Here is a 24,401-nt window from a genome sequence, read left to right as displayed (position 1 = left end):
CGTAAGTGACGATGTCGTGATATGGGGAGAAGGGGGAGTATAGTGGGAGGGTGGTATAATCTACAGGGGAAGGGGGTTGTCTGACTTGCAGACTGTAGACTGCACATCACACTACCCCGAGTCGTGAGGCGACACGACCTCAGTCGAGTATCACAGGCGGAGACGGAGGCGGCGCGGAGGTGATGTGATGGAACACGGTGAATGGCGTGTGTATAGTCGTCGTGGTAAGGGTAGGTATACGCGTAGATCCCGATATACCTACCGTCCATCAACCGAGGATATACCATACCGGTAGCTTAGCTCAACATACATACGCTGTAGTTAACCTATACCACCCAAAAACGCTGTCTATAACTCCACGGCGCACCCGCGGCGATCGATCGTACGATACGCAGGATGCGTATCCTCGTTGGTTCGGAACGTAATTATGAGGTGGTGAAGGGGTATACTATAGCACAGCAAGGGGAAGCGAGTTAAGATGAGCCCGTTTTCATAGCAAAAGGAGTGCTATAGAGGGACGAGTCGTGGCAGATGTGATGGGGCATGGAGACGGAACGTTCGAATGACTCTAGAAGTGAGCGCCGCCGAATAGTGACTTGAGTCGTCATGATCTACAGTACCGAGGTGTCGTGACGGTGGACAGGCGACGGCCGATACCCGGAACGTTGTAATAACCGAAGGAGTAATAGTAATATAGGTGACGAGTCGTGATGGAACGTTCGACTCAGACCGGAACCGTTCGACTCAGCCGCAGGTCTGAAGCGGGAAGTCGTCCCAGTTCTTAACACGGAAGACGGAGTCTGAGTAAGGGAAGTCAAGGTATGGACTTACTCCACTGATTCACATTGCAGTTACATAGTTACATCGGTATCTTCCGAGCCCTCACACTCGTACGAGACACCGTCACGCACTTTCCACTTTCCTCGCATTCAATGCAACAACGGAGTAGGCGACTCGAGTCGACCTGAACTGCGCCGTAGAGACGCCATACGGGATACGCGGAAACCGAGACAGGACTGCGCCGTACGGGGAGGTCGGTACAACGGGGGACCTAGACTCCGACCGACTCCGACCTCGCCGTTACGAAGCACGCAAGTACCAAGTCGCCGTAAAGAGTAACAAGAGTAACAAGAGTCAGTCGCCGGAGGATTCAGGTGGACTCTGTAACGAACCATCACCGCCTTTTACGCGAACCATCCGCTTGGAACGCAATGCATGAAAGACATCCCGGGGGGTTAACACCGCTCTTTTTGCTCCTACGTGGCCACATCATAGTAGAGTCTTTGCTGTCGATATGTGCGGTACTCGCCCCGGCCCCCTTCGCTCTCCTCTCCACAGATGCGGCGTTGTGTTGTCATATACCCTCGCTTCTACCCCCTCAGGAGGGAGACCGCTTTTTTGACTTTACTACGTGGCCAGATTATATGACCATGTACTGTACTCGCCCCGGCCCCCTTCTTCGCCATCACATTCCTTTGTCCCTTCTATAGCTCCCCGCGCCGTTGTAATATAGCCCACAGTAACCCACTCTTCTGCGGTTCGAGGAGATCGAGATGTTACGCCATATTATAATACTGTCTGCTGTCAATATGTGCTGGACTCGCCCTGGCCCCCTTCATGCACGCCTTTCCACAGTAATCGCAGCGTTCTCATGTATCCTTTCCTTTCTGCGTTCCGAGGAGCTGAGAGGGAGAGGTGTCGGAGCAGTTACGTTCCACGGAGGGGTTGGAAAGGAGCTTTGACGCTGCTGAGTTTACTTCTTTGGGGAGGCAAGGGTACTCAGTTCGAGATACAGGCAGGAAATGGGTGAGGTGAAGGCAAGTTAGATAAAGTTAGACGTGAAAAGACTTGGAGATAGTGAATTTCATCAACATCTCTCATTGAAAGTGTATATCGCTAGAACAGCAGACAGCGTATAAACGAACTAGGAAAAGAAAGCTACTTCGACTCTTTACATGCGATGCCAGTCGCTCCATGTCATAACCTCATACCTCGTATCTCATAACCCGCTCTACCTCTTCTCCTGAGGATAGTACGCAGGCTGACCCTCAAGCGACTCACCAACACCCTGACGGTAACTAGGCGGCGGTCCACCAAACGAAACCTGACCACCAGGCGTAGGAGTGCTAGACTGGTTGGGAGGGGCATTGTTGTTAGACACGCCCATCTGAGGGTTCAAGTCGCTGGGCGTGATGGTACCGCCATCACCACCGCCCACCATGACGGTCTGCTCGTTGCCCTTCTTGTCCTTGACCTTGCCGACGACCATGCCCTTGGCTACGGACTTGATGATGGCTTTTCTGCTGACGCCTGTGACGTCGATATAGACGAGGCCGACGTTCTTGACGCCGCCGGCGAGGTTGGTGGTGATTTGTCCTGCTTCGGCGCCGTACTTGTGGCCGACGGCGGCGCTGGCTGCGGCTCCGCTGCTGGTTAGGAGTTGCTTTCCTGAGTGCGAGATGCCGTCAGCGACTGTGGAGAAGGCGATCAAGCTCTTGTTCAACAGTCCTGGCTTGTAGTTTGTGTTGGGCGTGCCATCTGGGTTTACGCTCTTGGCGTGTGTCTTCTTGTGGCCTGCCATTCCTGCTGCAGCGTTCTGAGCGTACTTGGTAAGCTGGCCTACAGTCTTGGCTGAGTAGCCAGCGACGCCGGTTGTAAGGGTGTTGATCTTGCGGACGCGCTCGTGGGTGGCAGGCTTGAAGACCATGGGCTTCTCGTTCGGCCTCGTCTTGTTGATGAAGTTCTCGGCACCGGATACCATCATGTTACTAAGGTAGCTGGAGCCGGTAACAACGAGGCGAGATGCGGCGGCGGCGTTCTGGACGAGGCCAGAGTCTTTGTATGCGGGATGGCGGGCCATTTCGAGGTAGTCTTCTTCGAGCGGTCGGATGTCGATGCGCTTGCCGTCTGGCGAGACGACAATCTCGACGGGATCTTGACCTGTGTTAGCATGAGTGACCTGCGCGCGGAAAAGGTTCAGATGACATACTCTTGGATCCCTGCTGCAATGCTGGGTCGGCGTGGATCATGGCACCCTCAGCCAGCTCACCGACGACGCTGCCATTCTCCTCGTCGACCAAAACGACCTCGCCATTGTTGACAGCGCCTGCGTAGCCCTGGCCTGGCTGGTAGTCCTGGGGGTTGTATGCCTTGATGTCGCCCTTGCCCTTCTCGTGTGAGGGGGCCTGCGCACGCTCGAGGAAGGCTGTGCACTGTGCCAAGATGGTCTCAAAGGTATCCACATCTTCCTGCGTGACCGATGTCGAGCCCTTGCCAATTGGCGGGAACTCAATGCGTGTGAAGGCGCCGCTCTCTGGGCCCAAGTCCCATCGCGGTATCAGGTAGCTGCGCGGTGGCTGGTGGTAGATCTGTGTGGTCGCGGGGAGGGGGAGATCTAGCTCCGGGGGGAGGTTGAGGTGTAGGTAGAAGTCTTCTTCGGGCGCTTCGTTCTGGCCGCGCGTGTTGCTGAGGTCTGCAAAGGGCGAGTTGGTGGGGACCATTAGCAGCGAGAGGGTCTGTGGCCCTGAGGGTGTGAGAGGGCTCTCCTCGCCCTGCTGGATGTGGTAGGCTTTAATGCCGCCGACTGTGTAGAGCAATCGAGGATCTCCATGGCCGCTCATGCTTGCGAGACGTGTTTCGCGGGGTATCGAGGTAGGGTGGTAGGTGAAGGAGAGATAAAGGAGCGATCAGGTGTCTTTCGCGGGATATGGGCAGGAGGGGTATCTTCTATTTCGGTGTACGAGTGCAGGAGTAACAACCTTTTTATGGAATGCAAGCGACAGGGAGTCGACTGCCCATGTGCAACCTGCTCGAGACGCCGCGCTTGCGACAGGCATTCTGACGTAAATGCTCAGCCACGGGGAGCTCTGCAGTGGGCCAATCAACGCTGTGGCTGTGCATTGCGCCACATGAAGGCAAACTCCATCTTCTGCGCGTGAAGATGTGTACGGTCGTATTTCCGCCTTGACAAGATTCGCGAAGCGTCTTTGCCCCTTCACATGCGAGATGCGCCGGTCTTGTGTTGATGATCTGCTGTGCATGCGCCTCGGAACGCGTCATGCACGGACGACTCACGTCTTCACGCAGGGTAGTCGCTAACAACCCCACGACCCCATCGTGTACTTCTTGTTGGAGCATGGTCTTTTTAACAAGAACAACGTCAGCAGCTTTCGTCATCCTACCGTTGCGGTTAGGCTGACCTAGCTCCCGCTCTGCATCCATTTCCTCATTCGTCTCGTGGGATTTCGACTCCTGCCTGGCATATCGTACCCTGTTGAATACAATGTTCACAGGGCTATGCGTTCGCAAGGTCGTGAGACGTATGCACTCCGGTCGGCAACGGTCTGCACCTTATAGGAATGGCAACGCGGTACCTCGCGATTTTCCAGACACGATCACTTCTATCCCCAGGTCGCCTGCTCCTGTACATAGCTCACTGGCAATGAATTCTGCCGCCTTTCGTCACTCACTCGTAAACAATGCATCGATACCAGCAGACCGACCCATCAGCCACCTCCCAGCGCCCACCCTCATCGTTAACACGGCCATCGATCGACCAACCTGCGCATCGTGAAGATCCATGAGACCTACTATGAAGCGGCTGGAGCACGTTACCACTGGAGTTCCTTCATGATCTCCAGAGTCTGTATTCGACATGATTATGACACCCGGTTGCACGAGACTAATCGAGATCAGAAAAGTTACACCCAGGTTGCCCTTGCAGGCGCTTGGCTGGTCAGCCTTGGTTCACAGATACAGCTCTCAGAACGGTCGTCATAGACGTCCATACCATCTGTCCAGTCAATTGCCGCCATCTACTACCTCTCGCCTTCAGTCACAATGTCTTCGTCTGAGACAACGCATCCTCCCCATGAGACTGCTGCAACATCTGCTTGTAGTTTAGCTACATAATCACGTGTGTCTTGGCATTCGTCGAGGACGGGAAGGCGTGATGGGGGCCTGAAGCAACCATCGGTCTATTTACAATCGTCACAACGCGTCCTTGGAGCTGCATCTCACTTCTCCGCTTGTCGACACCGCAAAATTTGGCGCCGATAAGCTTGAGCTTCACGTGACTGCTCTCGTCTCTCGCCGGGGGACGATTCTTCTGTCACACTTTCCAAGGGCAGAGTTGCATGCTTGGCGCGCAACAATATCAGCATTCGCTCTCCGATCTTTTGCTGCGAAGTTCCACTGTCGCGACCGCGTTGCGGGCAAGCACCTCAAATTTGTACACAATCGTTTCTGTTCTCGTTGGCGCTGCTCGCGGTAGCACACAACTCGTCGCTCTGTCGTCGCGCATCGTCCATAGCATAATTCCATCCAACTGAGTCCAGCACCATCGCCAGGATGCAAATTCCAAAGCAAGACTCACACCCAGCCGATCCAAGCGAGCCCTCATTCCTTGACCGGCCAGGCGAGATCCGCAACTTGATATACGAACAACTGTTCAAACGCGCTGAACCAATCCTCCTACACAACACCCATGCCTATCATGCAGTCGAGCCCAAACGAAGAAATGGCGATACAGATCAGGAATTCTACGCCCTGAAAGCCAGGTTTGACACGGAACTCGCGTCCAGAATCGGTGCTGATTATGAGTTCATCCACGACTTCCACTTGGGATTACCGCTGCTGCTGGTCTGTCGACAGATATACCATGAGGCAGCCAGTGTGTTTTATAGCGACAATACCTTCGTTTTCTCGCGTGTGCTCGATCGCCATGATGGGAGGAATAAACCGCGCTATGACGACTTCGATGGGAAAGCTTATCATCAGTTCGCATATGCTTCCGTATGGCTATCCAACATCGGCAGTCAGTTTGGGATGCTAAAGAAGGTACATATCGATGTCGACGCTATGTGCTATCCCGCTTGTAAGCATCAAATTGATGGTTTCGATGCATTGCCTTTGTTACGATTGCTTTGGAAGGATGGTGCAGAAAAGTCACCAATGACATTCGCTTGCACTCGTAGGAGACTGGACCCTGACTGCGTGAACGCTCTTGCACGGACTGATGAAAGGAAGAAGCGGTATGAAGAGCAGAAAATACAGTACCCGAAGGACTTGGTCAATGACTTCAATGCAATCGTCTCCAGTTTGATCGGAAACGGAGAATTCAGTTTGCAAAGATTCGCCAATTTAGACCGGCTTATTCACTCTGTCAGCATACATTTTACGGAACGATACATGCGAGTCACATTTGACAAGGAACATAGTCACCGGAGGGATTTCGCAGTCGACCAGAATGGAGACGTCGTCATCAGACAACTAGGCTCAAAGCCACGCCACTTCCTGGACCTTCCTCGAAGTGTCCTGTCAAAGATCATCAAGCTAGCGGCACTATCGCCTGAAGGTCCAATACTAGACATGGATAATCATACCATACACGGGCTACAGCTGAACATCTGGCAGCTCAGCAGGGAGTCACGTTCTGATTTCAGAATCAGGAACATGTTGACTCACAACACAAACGTTACCATGATCAAAACGAGTACCAAGAGTAGGACCAGTTTCAAGGACTTCCACTTTTTGCGAGTACACTGCCTTACACGTCCTTGCTGCTTCTTCATACCCAGATGGGATAGATCCATCGCGTCATTCAACATCGCTCTCGTTTTCGAATCCGCCGCCGCAACATCACTAAGCACGCTGCGTATCAACGTCGTAGGCCTCATAAAGGCGTTGAAAGATGCCGCAAAAGAACAGGTGAGCATCTCCATCTCGCTCAAGAGCCCGGGGGAAGATGCGTGCGAAGCATTGCAGAGTGGCAAGATTCCCCTGCCAGATCTGGAGCGAAGAGTCTTCTTGCTCCTGTCTGATGTCATAGCTGGCTGGGACGTTGCGGAGGACAAGCTACCGGATATCTGGATAGACGGGCACGGAAAGCTCATCAGCGCGACATACTCTGCTTCTGCCACTGTACTAGCTAGCCGCGTTGAGAATCGGCATGCGAAGCTCAAATCGGTCGAGGTGCAGCAAAGAGGGTACCAATTTGCTACGGACCTGTCTAATAACAAAAGGGACGTGGAAGGGGGTGGACGCGCTATGTGGTCCGCGCTCCGAGAAGAGTATTGGCGTGATTGGCAGGATTGGGCACGGAAGAGGAGGGTGGAGGAGGATAGATTGGACATATATGTGAGGGAAAGAGATGAAGCCATTAGGGAACAATCTGGTTTCGACTTGGATGAATATGAAGAGAGAAGGCTGGGTCAAGGGGGAAGTTTGAGACGGGGTATCTGAGGACTACTTAGCGATGCTTCACGGGCGAGAAGGCATTGAATGGCCCGAACTTGTGGGATATGGGGAATAGAACGACGAGAAAAGCGAAGGAAGGAATGGAGATGATGCTCTTCCAATGGACGCCCCCAAAGCGTTTGATGTCAATCAACATGACAACTTGAGAAATATCGTGTTCGAGACACCGAGCGATACCGTGGATAGAATACACTACACTGACTTCGCGCATAGCCGCTAGAACGAGTTACCTTCAGAAATCAGAACAACGAACCAGCCACAGAACCAAAAGACGAAAAGATGCGACTTCCAATAACGCACGCAGTGCCGATGACGAAAAGACAAGAACAACCCCTCAAACAAAGAGGCTGAAACTGTTTACTATATCTACAACATGCGTGACGTACACCTCGTCCTTCTGCGCGTTTCATAACCAACGGTGTGACCTCATCTTCGTGACAAGAACCGAATAATGGAAGAAGCAAGAGTGAGAGAGGTGAGCGCGGGTAAGAGTGTGAAAAACGTGTGAGATGAGGAGTACGTCCATCAAGTGAGCTTGAGAATGCAGGATAGAGAACAGAGGACAGGAAATGCAGGATTTGAAAGTGGTAGAACGATGCCATTGTACACACTTCCCCGAAACACATACGCAATGCTAGAACGCTACAAGTATAATAACCAAACAACTGGGCGACGCGCTATGCCACGATTCGATAGCAAACAAACAGCCATGCGCACTCCTAAGAGCGACTACCGTTCATAGCACTCGCAGGCAACTCGCCACCCCTAATCTCACTCATCGCATACCCAGGGCGCCACGCAGGATGAATGTCGTTCAAAGCACCCCTCGTGCTATCCCGTACATTCGTCGTGTGTCTCGGTTCCGCTTCAACGATGTAACTTACGCCGTCTTCGGAGGCGTAAGAAGGGGGGCGGGGACCTTCGTGCTGGGGTTGCGCCGGTGATGTCGATGTTGCGCTGCCGCGGAGAGATGCAGCTGCGAGAGCCGCAGGACCAGAGAGCGAGGCACGAGTCGAGTGAGCAGCAGCGGAGATAGCACTACCCCTTGTCGCATCATCAACCCTCTGCCAATGAAGCAGATTCGGATCAACCCTCACACTACTCCTCCACAGCCCATACGCCGGCGGCGGAGGCGGCGGCATATTCTTGCCCTCCTCATCCCCACTCGCACCCACCATGTCGTTCTCCAACACGTCATCCATATCCGCGTCTGCGCTTTCCTCGTCGCGACGCAGATGCACGCGGATGGGGACGATGGGCTGGAAACCGTCGCCGCCGCCCGTCATGTCGGGCATGGCAGCGCGGTGTTCGTGGCGCGGCGGGTTCAGCATGAGCATGCAGAGGCGGATGAGGGAGTGGCAGAAGAAGATTGTTATGGTGAGGAGGACCATGATGAAGAGGATGTGGATTTCTTGGCCGAGGGACCGGTTGGTTAGGGCGATTGCTAGGTCTGTGGGGGGGAGAGGGGTTGTTAGTTTTCCATGTTCTTTGAGTGGGGAAAGGGAGGGGAAGGATGGAGAGGACTTACAGATTGCGAGGATGGTGATGAGAAAGGTGCCGGATATCACACATGCGATCATCTTCCCGCGTGCGGCTGATCCGCGGATGTATACTGCGGTGGTGCCGCGCTGTTCGCGTCTGCGTACCCATCCGTTGGAACCGCTGGATGCGTTGGATGCGGATCGTTCGGTGTGATGGTGCTTTCTCCTTCGGTGCTTCCGTCGCTTGTGTCGTCGGCCGTTTATCTCGTCTTGTAGTTGCTGGATCTCAGGGTCTACGAAGCCCTCCTGCTGACTGGGCAGTGGTACATCGGCTGGGTGACGAGCGTAGAGTGTGGTTGGTTCCTGCGGATCTTGAGGCGGGTTGATGGCGCCGATGTAGGAGCCCGCTGTGTGGTGCGCATGATATGGAGCCCTCGAATCATGTGATTCGCGATGCGCGTTCTGATGGGTGGGCAGCCCGTCCTGGTTGGCCGGTTGCTGGCGGTTCCAGAAGCCCAGGAAGGGCGTTTTGGGTGTGTTGATGTTATTGTTGTTATTCATAGCCGGCGACTGCGAGTATATCGACGATCCGTTGACCATCCCCCGCACATTACTGCGGAACGCGCTGAACCGAGATGTCGACTGCGTTGCCGGCGTTGCGTCGAAGTCCTGGTTCTGGTCTGGCCGCGGCGACCAAGCGAAGAGTGGTGACCGAAACATGGCGATCTGTATATAGCGCGGTAGTTCCCTCAAGTCCAGAAATATACGGTTACGAGCCCCCAAGTTCTATCTTGGGCGTACGTGAATCCCTTATAGCAGACGCGTCGTGCTAGCCGAAGGTCTCTGTGTTGATTTCACTCAAGACAAGACAAGGGCGAATAAGAGAAAGGATACTCCAGAACCAGTGCAGGAACGCCGTGTACCCGAACCGTTTCCAGGAACAGAAAGTGTGGAGTGAAAGAACAATGAATGGATCTCGCCCTTGCCCAAGACCCTACCCAGCATATGCAAAGTAATCCAGTTGGAGCGAACCGTTTGGCTACCAACCTCTTAACTTTCTCGAAAAGCGTCCAAACAAAGATCTTCTTCCCAGACTCTGAAAGTGAATAGTAAAAGGGAAAAGAGTGGAAAAAAGGACCAGACAGGGCTATCCAGCAGCGCACCTCGGCCAAACGAGCGCAAAAGAATGAAAAGAAGCGAAACAAGCAGGAGCACAGCAACCGCTACCTCTATTACCAATGACTGGAAGGAAAATAGATGCAAGACAAACACGAAGGAGATGAAAGAGTAGGAGAGGAGGTGGTGGTCGCGCGCTCCGCACCAAGATGACATGGGTCACAGCGTCCCAATAACGAGGGACGGTCAGAAGTCGAGAAAGCATTGAGCGCCATGCGTTTCCGCGACGAGTGGCGTATCAGACTTCGATCGCTGCGAGTGTGAAACACGTCTCCGCCATGAGCCCGGCAGCAGCAGCGATCCAGGACGTGTCACGGACCGCGGTTCGCATGTATCGGTGCATCAGATCTGGATGTTCTCGATTCTCTCGAGTCTGCGGAGCCTCTGGTGGGCGACCGACAGCCGCTTGCTGAGAAAGTTACTGGTGCTCAGTCGTTCCTCATTGGGGTAGACGTTTCAAGTTGCTTTTGTCTCAGCCAACCAGCGCGCGGCGGGCCTGACGCTTTTGCTACTACCACCTCCTTCCGGTCACCGGTATCTATTTACGTGCAACGGCATTCATAACGGTGCATAAGACGCGGGTATTCATCTTGATTGACTTTGGTTGTATTTTGTTTACTCTTTACATTGTCGATGGTGTTGCGCGTCATACTGTTCTGCTAAAAGTAAACAGATTCGTGTCTTCGACGCGTCTTTTCACCCCCTTCCTTCGCTGTGTTGTGGGAAGACAGTACATGCGACTCCGTACCCTGTCAAATGTCGCACCGGCGTATCCAGTTCTATATGTAAACAACGTCTTCCGACGTACCGTGGGGCCGGATGTTCCTCGGGCCTTTTCTCTCCACGTTTTTTCCCCGGGGATTGATGATCCATCTCGAAGCATGTTTGCGTAGCCAAGTTGCTTCCTACGCACCAAGTTGCTTCATCTCCACGTTCACTTGCCTAGCTCGCCTACCATGAGCTTGCGGTCTGAAGATGCGGATACCACTAAGATTGCCAAGTTAGCTTCGTGTTCGAAAGACCATAGCGTTGTGTTCAGCGGTGAAGAGTGTCAATGCGAAGGACTACTCTCCTATCCGCCTCAAGCGCTAACAGTCAAAATTGTTCGCTCGTTCTCCAAACCCGATCCGCCATGATCATCATCCGGTCGGAAAGCTGAAGCGTAGCGCGGGGTCCAGAGCGGAGAACAGGTAGAGGGACGAATGCAAAAGGAGATTTAGGGTACTTACAAATTGGTTCACCGAGCGGGTGGAACCGCACGTCGTTGACGGCACCTCGATGGCCGGGGAGCTTGTGCAGTAGCTTTCCTGTTCGCGTTTCCCAAACGGCTACGCTCTGGTCTCCGCTACCGGCTGCGATCTTCTCGCCCTTGGAATCCCAGCTGGCCTTTAGCAGGTTGCGCTCTTGACCCGTGGGAGCTCCGTCGTATGTTTGGATGCGCCTGTCTGCAGGCGCAAAGGGTCTCACGTCCCATGTTCTGACGGTCGAGTCGTGTGCGTTGGAGAGGAGGGTTTGGTTGTCTGGGGACATTTGGAGCGAAGTGACGGTGTCGGTGTGCCCGAGGAGTGTGTATGTGACGGCTTGTTTCCGCAGATCCCAGACTTTGATGTCGTTGTCGATGCCGCCGGTGAAGAGCTCGTTGCCGGCTTCGGCCAGGCATATGGCGGTTATGGGAAAGTCGGTGGGGATGAATGTTACGGCGTCTTTCGTTCTCGTGTCCCAGATCTGTGAGAGTTAGAAATGTCCCAGAACGATATACTGATGCACTCACCCCGATGTAGCCGTCGTCGGACCCGCTCACAAGCACCTCTTCACCGCGCTTGCTGACGTCCATGCAGTTGATAACCTCCTCGTGCCCTGGGTGTCTTCGTATCCTCTCGCCTGTCTCCACATCCCAACTTGCTAGGTGCATGTCTGCCGAGGCGGAGAAGAGAACCTTGGAGTCGCGCGACCAGTGCAGATCCAGGACTGCCTGCTTATGTCCAGTGAGAATGCCGTAGTTTTCGCATGATCCAGAGCTGCGCCAGAGTACTGTTCATGTTAGCGCATATCTCTCACGTGTTCACAGATGACTGACATATAGAGCGGTCCATGGAGCCCGAAGCTATGTACTGTCCTGTCGGATCGAAGCGCGCGGCGAAGATCTCCCCAGAATGGCCCGTCAACTCCATAACCGGCGACTGCAGCGCGCTGGTACGCGAGCCCTACAGCACCTGTCAGCACGTCGCAATCTTCAGCTTGGTACTCTATCAAAAGTCCGTGGGCATAACATACCGCTTGTATCAGCGCGCCATTTGCGCCCGAGCCGTTCACGACGGCTACTGCAGAGCTTCCCAGATTCGCGTCTGACTTGGTGCGCTTGACCAGCTGGCTCGTGCCAAAAGCCTCGTTGGCGGGTCGCTTCTCTCTCGACATGGCGATGGAGGGGTGCTTGATTCGGTATACGGGCGGGGTCTGTGGATTGGTGCGCGGTGGTTGTGGTCAGTTGTAGCTGGTAAACTTTCCTCAAGGCAGATCTACGCTAGGGCCCGGGCGTCCCAGGTACGCTCCTCCGCAGTCCGCATGCTCCCCGACGCAACAACACGACTTGATATCAGCGACTTAATATACCAAACACACGCAACAGTCTACTCTCACACTTCGACACCACACACATCGTCCGACTAAACCCCCGCAATCATGGCGTCATCGACCAAAGCAGCCCGCATGGGCGAGGAGTGAGCTCCAGACGTCTACTAGTTGCTGCACATGTGCTAATAGATGTCAGAGTGTGGAAGTAAGTCTCGCATATGGCCACTCTAAGCGACCGCTTCTGACGGTGCCAGGACTCGAGTAGACAAGGTCAGCGCCGAACTCGTCACCCTCACATACGGCACCATTGTCGCGCAACTATGCAAGGACTACGAATACAACTACGCCGACGTCAACAAGCAACTGGAGCGCATGGGATACAACATCGGCATACGGCTGATTGAAGACTTCCTGGCCAAGTCGAGCGCGCCTGCCTGCACCAACTTCCGCGAGGTCTCGGAGATGATCTCAAAGGTAGCGCCACCGAATCAATGGGATATAGACCGCAAGCTGACATATGGTTGTAGGTCGGCTTCAAGATCTTCCTGAATATCACACCGACAATCACCAACTGGTCAAGCGACAACAAGCAGTTCTCCCTCATCTTCGAGGAGAACCCGCTGGCCGACTTCGTAGAGCTGCCTGACGACGGCCGCGCGCAGGATGAGCTGTGGTTCTCCAACATACTGGTGGGCGTGCTGCGGGGTTCACTAGAGATGGTACGCATATACCGCATCAAGATGGGGCGTGGGTAATGGACTAACACCCACCAGGTACACATGCAGGTTGAAGCGCACTTTGTCAGTGACGTCCTTCGCGGCAACGACACAACGGAGATGCGGATAACGCTGATCCGCTACATTGACGACGAGATGCCTCCCGATGACGAGTAGAATGAGGTAGGGTTGAGGAGAAATTACACTTGCTATTTAGGTTTAGCAAGCAGGCATTCGCCGATCCATGTATAGTGTGGAAGCGTGACGGAGAGATATGCGATAGGAAGCCCTGGAGGTAGGCATTCTCTGAAGACATCGTCTGAATTGCATACTGTCGTGCTGTTATGGAGTCGGGCAGACGATTCGTGCTCAGACTCGATGCACGACTAGATAGGGTGCACTATTGACGACGGCCATGGAAGCCAATTAGAGGGTAATTGCAATCGCGCAATTGCACTACCACACCATCGACGCACCATTGATCGCTGAAGGCGGCCTCGCAGGCTACATTGTGCACTTAGTCTTTGCAGCCCCTTAATCTTACTGTGTAGGACTTGTTGACTTGGATACCGCGCAACTACGACCAAGTCGGTGAACCCATCAGGGTGTATGAATGATCTGCTACCAGTACTGGCTGGGGCATGACGGTCGGGTTCGCGTTACATGTGCCCCACCAACCTCCCTAGATATCGGCCCTGGTGCATACGATACTGCGATGCGGTCACGACACTTCAATTCCGCCATGTCTGACGTCTTGAATTGCTTTATGCGAGTAGAAAAGCAAATATCGAGGCAGTTCTGATGAGAGCGCGATGCTGCGCAATGGGAGGCTGGAGCATAGGGGATCTAATAATACCGAGATCACGTGGGCCACTTGGCGCAGCTCACGAGCGGCCGCTCTTCCCCTCGCGCTGAGCAGCTCAGAGTTTGCACGATCCTGCTGCAGTCCCTTTGTGCAGTTGCTTCAATCGCGCCCTCTCGTGCAGGCCAAATATATCGCAGGCGTTGTTGTCGTGATCGCATCTCTTGGCAGACCCGTGTAGCGCGCCGTGAGGTCCCTCCAGGGCGCTGTTCAAGACCTTCCTTCACGCTAACCCCCGACCCATAGTGCCGTGCATCAGCCGCCGCCTTTTCATCGCGACGACACCAGCGTCGCTACCCACACCCGGCACCCCAGAGCTGCCATCTCGCGCGACCTCCACGCCATCGTCGTCCTCGACCCGTCCTTGGCACGACGCTCCGCTCCGACACGCACCGTGGCGACGCCCTCCCATGCTGTTGTAGAGGCCCGTCCAGCACCGAGGTGCACAACACAGCGCGTCTATTGCTACCACCGCGCACCTATCGCTAACCCCCCACCCGTCCACCGCGCCTGCCGCGCCGCCCGACTCCTTCCCTCGCGATGCAGAACCAGCAAATGGCGCAGATGGCGCAGATGAATGCGAACGGCTCCCTCAACGGCACCCCCATCATGGGCAACATGGCGCATCCCAAACGCATGGGCGACCAGGACCCCAAGGAAAAGCTCAACACGTACATCTACGACTACTTCCTACGCAACCGCCACCACACCCTCGCGCGCGCCATGCTCGACTGCGACCTCAAGCTCAACACGGAGAAGGCCAGCCCCAACAACAAGCCCAATGGCGCCAGCGACATCGACATGCCCGACGACCTGCCCCTGCCGCTCATGCCCCCGGGCCAGGCCGCCGACAACTCGTTCCTGCTCGACTGGTGGGTCCAGTTCTGGGACATCTTCGCCGCTGCAAGAGGCGGCGGCGGCGGGCCCAAGAATGCGGCCCAGTATCTCGGCCACAACCGGGTAGGTAGCCGCGCAGTTGTAGACACGGAAGCGTACTGACTGAGACGCAGAATCTGGGCCACATCCAGAACCAGCAGCGGGACCAGCGCCTCATGATGGCCACCAACCCCATGAACGGCGCCCAGTACATGATGCGGAACGGTGCCATGACCAACGGCAACCAGACCGACCTCAAGCGGGCAGCCGCTATGAACAACCGACCGTAAGCCCTCGCACTTTCTCTGCGATCTCGCGATACTCGAACCCCGACTAACTCCCCCCAGCGCCGGCAACCCCATGGCGGGCATGCAGCCCATGAAGAACCCCAACATGATTCAGATGCAACGAGACGGCTCCAACATGGACATGAACGGCAACCGCCCCAACTCGCCAGGGTCTAACGAAAATGCCCCTTCCCCAAACAAGCGCCCCCGCGTCGACGGTACGTCATCTGTCACACCCATGTGGAGAGTACAAGCTAATCAAGACCCGCCCACAGGTGGTATGAACGCCGGTAACATGCCCAGCAACCAGTTCAATGAGTTCATGCCGCAAGGCCCAGGTGCGCAGCAGAAGAACATCGAGGTATATGCCCAAAGTCTGGCCCATCAACACAGAGTGGCAATGAGTAACACTTCCTCCCCCCAGGGTATGAACTCTGGCGTCCAAGGCTCCCCCATGGCCCAGTCCGGCCTCGACGGGCAAGACCTAGCCTTCGCCGGCAACGGTCCACGGCCCGGCAACATGCCCAACAACCCTCCAGGCGCTCCCCAGCAGGGCAACCACGCGCTGCAGGACTACCAGATGCAGCTCATGCTGCTCGAGCAGCAGAACAAGAAACGGTTACTCATGGCCCGCCAAGAGCAAGACAATCAATCTGGACATCCTCAGCAGGGCGTTATTGGCGCCCCAGGTTTTGGCGCAGCCATGTCGCCTCAAGGTAGCAGAGCCGGCGGCCCATCACCCAACCCCGCCGACCAGATGAAGCGAGGCACACCAAAGCTCGGTCAGCAGAATCTACCTGGCTCGCCTATGCCCGAGGGAATGATGGGGCAGCAACGCGCATCTCCCGCACCCAACATGAACTTCGACCCCAGTCTGGCACCCCCAGGAATGCCTCCACAATTCTATCCCCAGAATATGTCCGGCCCGAACGGCAACCCCATGATGCGGCCTCCGAGCTCACATCCGCAGCCGCCCAATTTCAACGGTCAGCAACTAACGCCTGCGCAAATGGAAGCCATGCGCAATGGCCAGATGCAACAGAACGGTTGGCGAGGGCCCCAACCAGGAATGATGGGTCCAGGTGGCCAGCAGATGGGAGGACCAATGGGCCAAAACCCTCAGCAACGGCAGCAAATGCCGCCGCCTCCAGCGCCTACGAACGAACCACCCCGACCAGAACCCTCTCCATCCGTGTCTAACCAGGCACCACCGACACCGAACCAAGGAAACAAGGCCAACCCCAAGAAGAAGGTGACCAAAGACAATAAGGTAACGTCTCGCGCTTCTCCTATACCCTTGAGCATCGTTGATATTGATTTTAGAAGCCCGCAAACAACAAAAAGGGGGCCGCAGGTTCTACTCCCGCCACGACAAACGGCGAAGAACCGCCGACTCCCACATCCTCCACTCCCGTCGCACCCATCACGCCAGTACACAAGCAATCCTTCAACCAGGGACAAAACGGCCAGCCGCAACCTGTGCAACCTCAACCGCCTTCGGATCAGAACATGGACAACGGGGGTCCGCCATTTGGTAACATTGATGGTGACGTAAGTCTTCGCGTTTCTCAGGTTTAATCACATCTGCTAACATGACGAATAGCCCAACGGCTTCGATCTCGGCCTCAACTTTGGCGACGACGCTGGCGCCCTCGAAACTTTCGACTTTGACTCGTTTCTACAGACGGGCAACGACAATGACGCTTTTGGCAATCTAGTCAGCGACTTTGATTTCCCCAATCCCACAGAAGTATAGTATCGTCGTCGTCGTCGGTTACTTGATTGGCTGGCTGGCTTTTTTGGTGGAACAACAAAAAACAAAACCCCCTCTTGTTTTCATATACCCTTTATGTTCGTCTTTCGAGACGGCGCTCTATCTACATCGATCGCTTTTTTGGGCCATCATCTCTTCTCTCATATTGGAGCATAACGGGGCTTCTCTTTGGGCTTTGGGCTAGGAGACAGGGCGGCGATTGGTCCCTTGAAACCCTTTTATATGCTTCTGTTGTTGTTATCGGGCGTTTTGCTATGGCTTCCTTGGGCGCTGTTCTTGATTACGCAACCACGCTATTTACTCTGATCATGTCGTTGGTCTTTGTCTTTCCATACTTATCGTTACCTACCTACCTACCTACAAATATTCTCCTTGTCTGTTCACACACACAAACACACTCTCACACATATATATTCTTCTTGCATTCGCTTATCTGCACTTCTGTGTAGGAAAGCCTTTTTTGTTGGTTAAGACGATTCCAGGAGCGAGCGGAAAGGAAGACGAAGGAGCGAGACAAGATGCAGGTGGAAGTCGAGAGGGTGGATTGGGTCTGAGACCCGTCTTTGCTATACCATTTTTTCTTGATTACTGTTTGTTTCAACCGAGCGGGAGAGTCGGACTTTGAGGTGGAAAGTGGAAGTGGAAGTAGAGGTATAAGGCGAAGAAGTTGGAGAGATCGAAGGGAAGATGGCAGTGGAAGATGTTAAAGACAGTGCGACACATTCTTATCATTCGAGATGACTTAATGCCTGAATAAGTTCCTTTTTTTTTCAAAAGCTGAACCGGAGGTGCATGCATGTCTTGAGTGCAAGCTATCGTAGGGATGGCGTTGTGACCGTAGTCGTGAATGTGAATGGGTAGATCTGCTTCTATGAGGTACGTCGTACCGCCAAAGGCAATGCGTATGACGAGGTTGAAGCTGCCCCTTCATATACACGCCGGTACGATGCATTCCCGCTCTTCCCAGAGCCATTACTAAACACACCTCTTCGCAGTAAACCGTAAATACCGCGTACCTCAACGACCTTCCTTCTCCTTCCCCTCCCCTCCTCTTTCCTTTCCTCTTCCCTCCGCACCCGTCGTCACAAATCGTCATCCAATAACCACCGGCCGCCCCCAATACCCCGTTAAGAAATTAAGGCAAACGGGTGAAAGAACCACACCCCTACCTGCCGTTCTTACTAATGCGCAAAAATAGCCCTTTTCGCATACCAAACCCTAAACGTCCCGGGCGTTGGGTTCGCACTAGTCCGTCACACGGCATCAGCAAGGTTTGGGGTTGGTTTTGAGTTTGGCGAGACGAGGCGACGCTGCAACGACTGATTTTCGTCACTCGCTGGGGGTAGGTACGTAGGTCTGATGTCATGCGGATGTGTTCGGTATTATCGGTATCGGAATCGTGTAGACGTGGGTTTGCCATGCTGTGATGATGTGACGGGTTTTGTGAAGAAAAAGGGTGTAGGGTAAGGTTCGGGGATGCGAATGTAGAATTGCATATGGACGATGGTGAGGTGACGTACCGGGGTGGATGGGATAGAGTTTTGATGATGTGTCTTTCGTTGACTTCGCAGGAGGTTGGGAAGGGAAGGGATGAGAAGGGGGTAGGTAGGATGGCGTTGAGAAGAAGAATGTAAGACAAGGAGATTGCTGTACACTGCTCTTGTATTATTGGGTTCTGAGAAATGAGATGAGATACGGAACTCCTGATGATCGAACAGCCAGGTTCTGGCTTCCTCCCCGACTTGGAACGCGCGACAAAGGTCCGAAGTATGCAGAAGATGCCTCACAATCCTCCAATAGCTACAACTCAAAGACAGTAGAAGTAGTGAAGATCTTGTAAAGACATGCAATCATTCTTTTTGCTATGCCAGCCAGGCTGCAACCATTCGTCGCATTCATACCCAAACCCAGCTCTATATACGTAGCTATTTGTACATTCTAATTTCGTAACCCATCCCATACCCAAATCCAAACCCAAGCCCATGCATGACCCATAACCAAATCACACTCTCATGTATCCTCGTAAGATCAGACTTGAAGGAGAGTCGTAAACCAACCACATAAACACATTACCGTGACCCATCAACGCGCGACTCAACTGCGTGAGCCCCATCTCTTGATCCTCATACCTCATTAACACATCTCTTCTCTTCAAGGCTCCGACACGGAGTCTCTTTCAGTAATCGCACTCAGCCTGTGTATCTTAGTACGTATGCTCGCCCCTCCCCCCAAACCCCTGCCCCTCCTGCGCCCTTTTCTTGCGCGCTTGATGAACAAGACCCTGTACACTATGCACAGCCCGCAAACGCTGCTGACTACTCACGGTAGGCAGAGGAACATGACCGTTACCCGGGGGTCCGCCGCCCATGCCACCCGTCATACCACCCGCATCCCCCCTTTCGAGATCAGGTTCTTGGCTGCCCTCCCTCTCCTTTTCAATGACTTCCTTGACTTCTTGGTCTTTATCGTCGTCGTCTTGACCGGGGTTGGCGACTTCGTATTCGAGTATCTTGATGAATTGGTAGAAGACGACGGCGATGATGGCGCCGGCTGCGGGGCCCACCCAGTAGATCCAGTGTTCGTTGTCGAAGACGCCGGTTACGACGCAGGGGCCGAAGGAGCGGGCGGGGTTGAGCGAGCCGCCGGTGTAGTAGACGCCGACGAGTTCTGCGATGAAGAGGGCGAGGCCAATGCCGACGGGGGCGATGAATGTAGCTGGGAGGTGTTAGTGGGTGGTAAGGGGAGGACGATGAGAGGACATACCTTTATGCTTCTCCTTTGCCAACATGAAGATGGTAAAGACCAGTTCGGCGGTAAGAATAGCTTCGATGAAGACACCCTGGGCTAGACTCGTGCCCTCACCCAACGTAGTCCGCACGTTGAAGGATGTGGGGAACAAGACGCTGACGAGGAAACTGGCAAAGATACTTCCGCTGATCTGCGCTGCTACCAGCAGGAAGGCGCGGATAGGAGACAGAGCGCGGCAGAGCAACATGGCGAACGTCACGGCGGGATTGAACAAACCACCGCTGATACGGAAGAAGACCCATACGTTTACCATGAGAGAGAAAGCGAAGACGAGAGCGATGTAGAGCAGGACAATGGGAGAGAAACCAGCGGATTCGTTGGTCGTAGTGTTGGAGTCGGGGGTGGCGGATGAGTCGATGTTGGCGACTTGGGTGCCGGAGAAGGCGAAGAAGAGGAACATGGTTGTTCCTACAAATTCGCCGACGAAAGCGACAAAGTCTGCGAGATGTGTTAGCGATGTGGGAGAGTGGAGACGGGAGGGTGACTTACGGTTCTTTGCGTTACTTCCCATCCAGATCATCCATGGCAACCTCATTACACTCTCCTGAGGTGGGTAGTTGGGTGGTCCTCGGCTTCCTCCTGCGTAGGGTATGGGAGGGCGGCGTCCACCGTAGTTACCTCCATCGGGGTAGTACATTTCGTAGTTAGGCTTGCCCGGTGTGTCGCTGTAATAAGGCTGCATGTTGTGGTCGACGCTATTCCTAGGTATGGGCCCATACCTGGAGTTCTGCTCATGGTAGTTGCGGTACGCACTGGGAGGGCCTTGCGTTCTCCTGCTTGGGCGACGGTACGCGCGAGGATCGCGGGGATCGACGTCTTCCTCTTCAGAGTAGTCTTCTACGTAGGGGCCACGGTGTGTGGTTGGGCTGTAAGGCACAGGTTGAGATGGTCGTCGTGGACGAGGTGTTGCGTCCCAGTCACGGATGTCGGCCTGTCCTCCCAATTTTCGATTGGAAGGCATTGGCGTGAGACCAAAGGTGTTGTTGGCCTGTTGTACGGGCGCGTTATGTGACTCGGGATCGACGTTGTAGTCCATATGTGCTTGATGAGGCTGTGCAGGCAGTCGTAGAAGCTCCTGCCTCGAGTCGCTGGATCCTCGTGGGTGTGTTGGCATGGCGGGAGACTCCATTATCGTCCCATCTTGTAGCGTCTGACCGTAGTATTGAGGCAGTGAGTTGTTTGAGTTCAAACTTGACTGCGCCATGTAGGCGGTTGGTGTGAGGTAGCTGCTAGACTTGGTGCTGAGGTGGTTGATGGAGAGAAGACCTTCGTATTGGCGAGGGATGGTTATACTAGAGCGTCTGGGGAGCAATAAAGCTTATGCAGCTAGTTGAGTAACGGTGAAGTTTGGGTGTTTGAGATCAGTGCAGATCAGTGGCTAGATGTATGAACTGGTGATGCTGAGCGACAAAGGAGACCATATATGCTCGGTGGCCAAGGCTATAGCGAAGACCCTGAATAGATCCCTCACCCGCTCTCGTCATACCTAATTTGGTTCAGTGTCGTCTCTTCGTAGTCTTCTCGGCGCGATAACTCTCCGAGCTTTGCTTCATTCGTTGATGGGAGCAACGGGTGGATTCCAGATCCAGGGTTTTCCATATCGAAGTCAAAGCGATGCTTACCATGACGTCGTCTCGCTGTCCCTTGATACAGAAATGGGTGGGATGTACTTGGTGGTGGCATGGGGCATCCTGTGGAAGAAGCATGGTTCACCTGGTGGGGGTGAAGAGGAGGTTGTCAGAGGGCTGGGCCAACGGTTAATTCGAACGGACGACGGCGGCGGCCAAATGAGAACGCAGCATGATCTTGAAAGTTACTCGAACGTTCACAGGGTAGTCGCTTGTAGTTGTGATCGCAGCCGGGATGTTCGTGGTAAGATGTCGGCTATCTGCCACACGTGCTAGTGGGATCCCTGCGGCACGCACGATTACAAGCCCAAGTACCTGTTTCGCTAACAAAAGTAAAACGCCTAGCTGCGTGAACACGGAAGGCGTTTGAAATGGGCTAACAATGACGGCGGTCTGGAGGCCTAGGCAGTCAGGCGTTCACACGGTCGGCATGTTCGCGAAAAAGGAGTAAAGTCTATATTCGACACTGCGAATGCGGCTGGAGAGATGACCGAATTTCATGATCGACCATACCGATGCAGCGATATCACACGGCAGTGAACTATGTTCTAGGTCGGCGCAAGGGAGTCACGTTCTCCGCTCTCCGGCCGATTGTGCGATGACAGACTTTGCGCGAGGCTGCGTAAGCACTTGCTCCAGATATCGGAGGCTGGAGCAGCGGGCCTGAATACGAGGATGTGTTGTCGTCAGATCCTTCGCGGCAGAAAAACAAAACGGGAAATATCGAGTTGTGATCCAGCCTCGAGCGGGGTGGTGGCTGGAGTATCCCGGGTTGTATCCATGTAGTGGATCCCGAGGGCTCCAGATCTTCGATGAGCTGACGTTGTAATAATCCGAGAAACAACCTACTCGAACGAATCAGAGCGAGTGACGCACTTCCGCGTGATACCGAAAGTTTCCGTGATCGTTCGGTAGTACTTCGCTTGATGTATGCTGAAACGTGATGTACAGATGTACAGATGCACACTGAACGAAAAGGGCAACTTTGGAGTATCCTGCGGTGAAGAACCCATCAAGCCTCAAAGTGGCAGGTGCGAGTGTTGAGATGGCAGGCCCACATATGTGCTGGGAAGGAGACCTTGAAGTATTCAGACCCATGCTCTCTCTGACACGAACAAGGACGAGATGAAGAAGCAAGTACGAGATAACGCAAGCATCTGCCGTGAAGTCCAACAGCCCAATTGCCAAGTTTATGTTCTTTCGATATCTTTATTGTTTATCATAGCAAGTATAACACGACGTATGGGTCGGCCCGCGATATTCGTCCGGAGCACCCGCTACGCGCTCACTTTTGCTCGCCCTGGCCGGAGCGCTCAGACTCAGCAATGACGTCGTCGCTGTGTTGTTGTTAGTGTTGTCTTTCGCCAAGCTATGATTACTGACATGTGCTTGTCCAAATCCTCCATGTGCTGCCTTTGCTGCTTGAGCTTGTCCTTGATTGCGAGAAGCCTGTTTGTTGTCAGCACGTTGTACTATGACAGAACGTTGTGCCGGGTCGTTGCTCGGTCTGAAACGGTGCGAAGTAATCATCGGGATATCGGGATATACAGAGCTGGAGTACGTACTTGGCCTTCTCTTCTTGGCGGATGTAGAGCTCTTCGCTGGCAGCCTCGCGCTTGGTGAAAGCGTCACTACAATACCGGTTAGTCTGGATATAGGGTTTACAGTTCATGAGCATAGACTCACCCGCCAGCGGCACCAGTAGCCCTTGAAGCCCCAGAGCCGGTGGAGCCCTCAGCCATGCGGAGGGCGGAGGCGGAGAAGTAGCGAGGAGCGGCAATTGAGCGCGCGCTCTTGATGATGGATGTGCGAAGCATTTTGGCGGATCGGTAGAGAGATGAGATGCTGGGTGTTGGGTGGTTATATGCAATTGGTATGCTGAGGTGGAGTGATGGCTCGACATCTGGAAGACATGGGAGCTTGGACGTGCAAGTGCGTCATCGCCACGTGATTTCGAAGGGTCTCAACATCGTTGCCTGGCCCACTCGACAGTTTGGTACGCGCATGACCTCTTCGCATAATACGCCTGTATATCTAGGAAGACCGGAGGGGTAACGTTGGAGACACGTCTGTCGATGTGTTGTTGAATTATGAAAGTTGCTTCAGCATAAAAAGCACAACAAGCACCATGTGACAAGAAGACTTCGGGGTCTGTATCACTACAACGATTGCAACAACATGGTCTTGACCTCAAGGCTCTCTGAACAGCATGGCATGTTTTTCGTTCAACGTGTGTTCGGCATGTCCACAGTCATCGCACCCATTGTCGGGGCAGAGCCAATGTGCGCTGCTCAAGGCCAAACGTGATGCCCAATGCTCGTCGTGAAGCCCGGTCCTTGTAGCTGTCATGGAAAGGGTGTACTGCGGGGCATGTTGTTCAGGGACTCGACAACAACGTCTCCAAGGCGACTCTGCAAGCCTGTAAACAACAGCAGGTACTACTCAGGCCAGGAAGGGGCCGCTGAGGCGGTGGCGGATGGTGTTCGCCTGTCAGAATAGAAGGTCGCGCCAGTTCTGGGCCGTGTGAAACCAAGGATAGGCAGGCGTGATCGACGCCAAGACGAGTCAACTGGTCGGGTTCTCTCCCTCTCAAGTCCCCTCCTCTGATAACTCAACCACAAGCCGCCCTTGACCAAAACATCTGCACTTCACTTTCTTGCCAACACCACACCGCCGCCTCTAGCAGCCTACATTCCCTCTCCATACCAACTTTTCTCTACGTAAGTGCTGCTCCACTGCATTTCGTCACTCCCCCCGAATCCGCGGACAGCTGCAATTTGCGCCCCCGGCCGCAGTAAACAAGGCCCGCTCTTCCCATCAGCATGGCCGGCTGTCGAAATCGCTCGTCTCAAGTTGCTCGGCCGCTGTTGTCGTGGGTGTCGTGTATCGGCGCTCTTTTCGGAGACCCGTGGTAGCTCGAGCCGCCCCTCTTTGCGCCTCTGTTGTGAGGTGCAGAGTCCACGCA

General features: G+C 54.2%; 8 protein-coding genes across 8 annotated transcripts; 3 read left to right on the top strand and 5 right to left on the bottom strand.

Annotated features, from left to right (window-relative positions):
* Nucleotides 1–2,011: 2,011 nt before the first annotated feature.
* J4E92_007701 (uncharacterized protein) lies at nucleotides 2,012–3,620 on the bottom strand (the record flags this gene model as incomplete). Its single annotated transcript, XM_051499064.1, has 2 exons — nucleotides 2,012–2,940; nucleotides 2,990–3,620. The coding sequence occupies 2 exons, from the start codon at nucleotides 3,618–3,620 to the stop codon at nucleotides 2,012–2,014; spliced, it is 1,560 nt and encodes a 519-aa protein (XP_051350799.1).
* A 1,729-nt stretch (nucleotides 3,621–5,349) lies between these two features.
* On the top strand, nucleotides 5,350–7,242 carry J4E92_007700 (uncharacterized protein; the record flags this gene model as incomplete). Its single annotated transcript, XM_051499063.1, has 1 exon — nucleotides 5,350–7,242. One exon carries the CDS (start codon nucleotides 5,350–5,352, stop codon nucleotides 7,240–7,242), a length of 1,893 nt encoding a protein of 630 aa, XP_051350798.1.
* A 734-nt stretch (nucleotides 7,243–7,976) lies between these two features.
* J4E92_007699 (uncharacterized protein) lies at nucleotides 7,977–9,458 on the bottom strand (the record flags this gene model as incomplete). The annotated part of the gene is made up of 2 exons (XM_051499062.1): nucleotides 7,977–8,707; nucleotides 8,786–9,458. 2 exons carry the CDS (start codon nucleotides 9,456–9,458, stop codon nucleotides 7,977–7,979), a joined length of 1,404 nt encoding a protein of 467 aa, XP_051350797.1.
* A 1,551-nt stretch (nucleotides 9,459–11,009) lies between these two features.
* Nucleotides 11,010–12,329, bottom strand: J4E92_007698 (uncharacterized protein; the record flags this gene model as incomplete). Its single annotated transcript, XM_051499061.1, has 4 exons — nucleotides 11,010–11,639; nucleotides 11,686–11,945; nucleotides 11,992–12,118; nucleotides 12,189–12,329. The coding sequence occupies 4 exons, from the start codon at nucleotides 12,327–12,329 to the stop codon at nucleotides 11,010–11,012; spliced, it is 1,158 nt and encodes a 385-aa protein (XP_051350796.1).
* Nucleotides 12,330–12,593: 264 nt separating this feature from the next.
* Nucleotides 12,594–13,378, top strand: J4E92_007697 (uncharacterized protein; the record flags this gene model as incomplete). The annotated part of the gene is made up of 4 exons (XM_051499060.1): nucleotides 12,594–12,631; nucleotides 12,740–12,959; nucleotides 13,013–13,204; nucleotides 13,259–13,378. 4 exons carry the CDS (start codon nucleotides 12,594–12,596, stop codon nucleotides 13,376–13,378), a joined length of 570 nt encoding a protein of 189 aa, XP_051350795.1.
* Nucleotides 13,379–14,603: 1,225 nt separating this feature from the next.
* J4E92_007696 (uncharacterized protein) lies at nucleotides 14,604–16,982 on the top strand (the record flags this gene model as incomplete). The annotated part of the gene is made up of 6 exons (XM_051499059.1): nucleotides 14,604–15,023; nucleotides 15,074–15,225; nucleotides 15,287–15,444; nucleotides 15,502–16,496; nucleotides 16,550–16,777; nucleotides 16,830–16,982. 6 exons carry the CDS (start codon nucleotides 14,604–14,606, stop codon nucleotides 16,980–16,982), a joined length of 2,106 nt encoding a protein of 701 aa, XP_051350794.1.
* A 2,221-nt stretch (nucleotides 16,983–19,203) lies between these two features.
* On the bottom strand, nucleotides 19,204–21,012 carry J4E92_007695 (uncharacterized protein; the record flags this gene model as incomplete). The annotated part of the gene is made up of 3 exons (XM_051499058.1): nucleotides 19,204–19,715; nucleotides 19,764–20,246; nucleotides 20,298–21,012. 3 exons carry the CDS (start codon nucleotides 21,010–21,012, stop codon nucleotides 19,204–19,206), a joined length of 1,710 nt encoding a protein of 569 aa, XP_051350793.1.
* Nucleotides 21,013–22,721: 1,709 nt separating this feature from the next.
* Nucleotides 22,722–23,253, bottom strand: J4E92_007694 (uncharacterized protein; the record flags this gene model as incomplete). Its single annotated transcript, XM_051499057.1, has 4 exons — nucleotides 22,722–22,773; nucleotides 22,820–22,885; nucleotides 23,002–23,067; nucleotides 23,123–23,253. 4 exons carry the CDS (start codon nucleotides 23,251–23,253, stop codon nucleotides 22,722–22,724), a joined length of 315 nt encoding a protein of 104 aa, XP_051350792.1.
* Nucleotides 23,254–24,401: the final 1,148 nt, after the last annotated feature.

The sequence above is a fragment of the Alternaria infectoria genome (assembly GCF_024043175.1).
Source record: "Alternaria infectoria strain BMP 0036 chromosome Unknown scaffold_13, whole genome shotgun sequence".
NCBI classification, from domain to species: domain Eukaryota; kingdom Fungi; phylum Ascomycota; class Dothideomycetes; order Pleosporales; family Pleosporaceae; genus Alternaria; species Alternaria infectoria.
The sequence above is the reverse complement of the archived record's forward strand: the minus strand, read 5'-3'. Positions and strand labels throughout refer to the sequence as shown.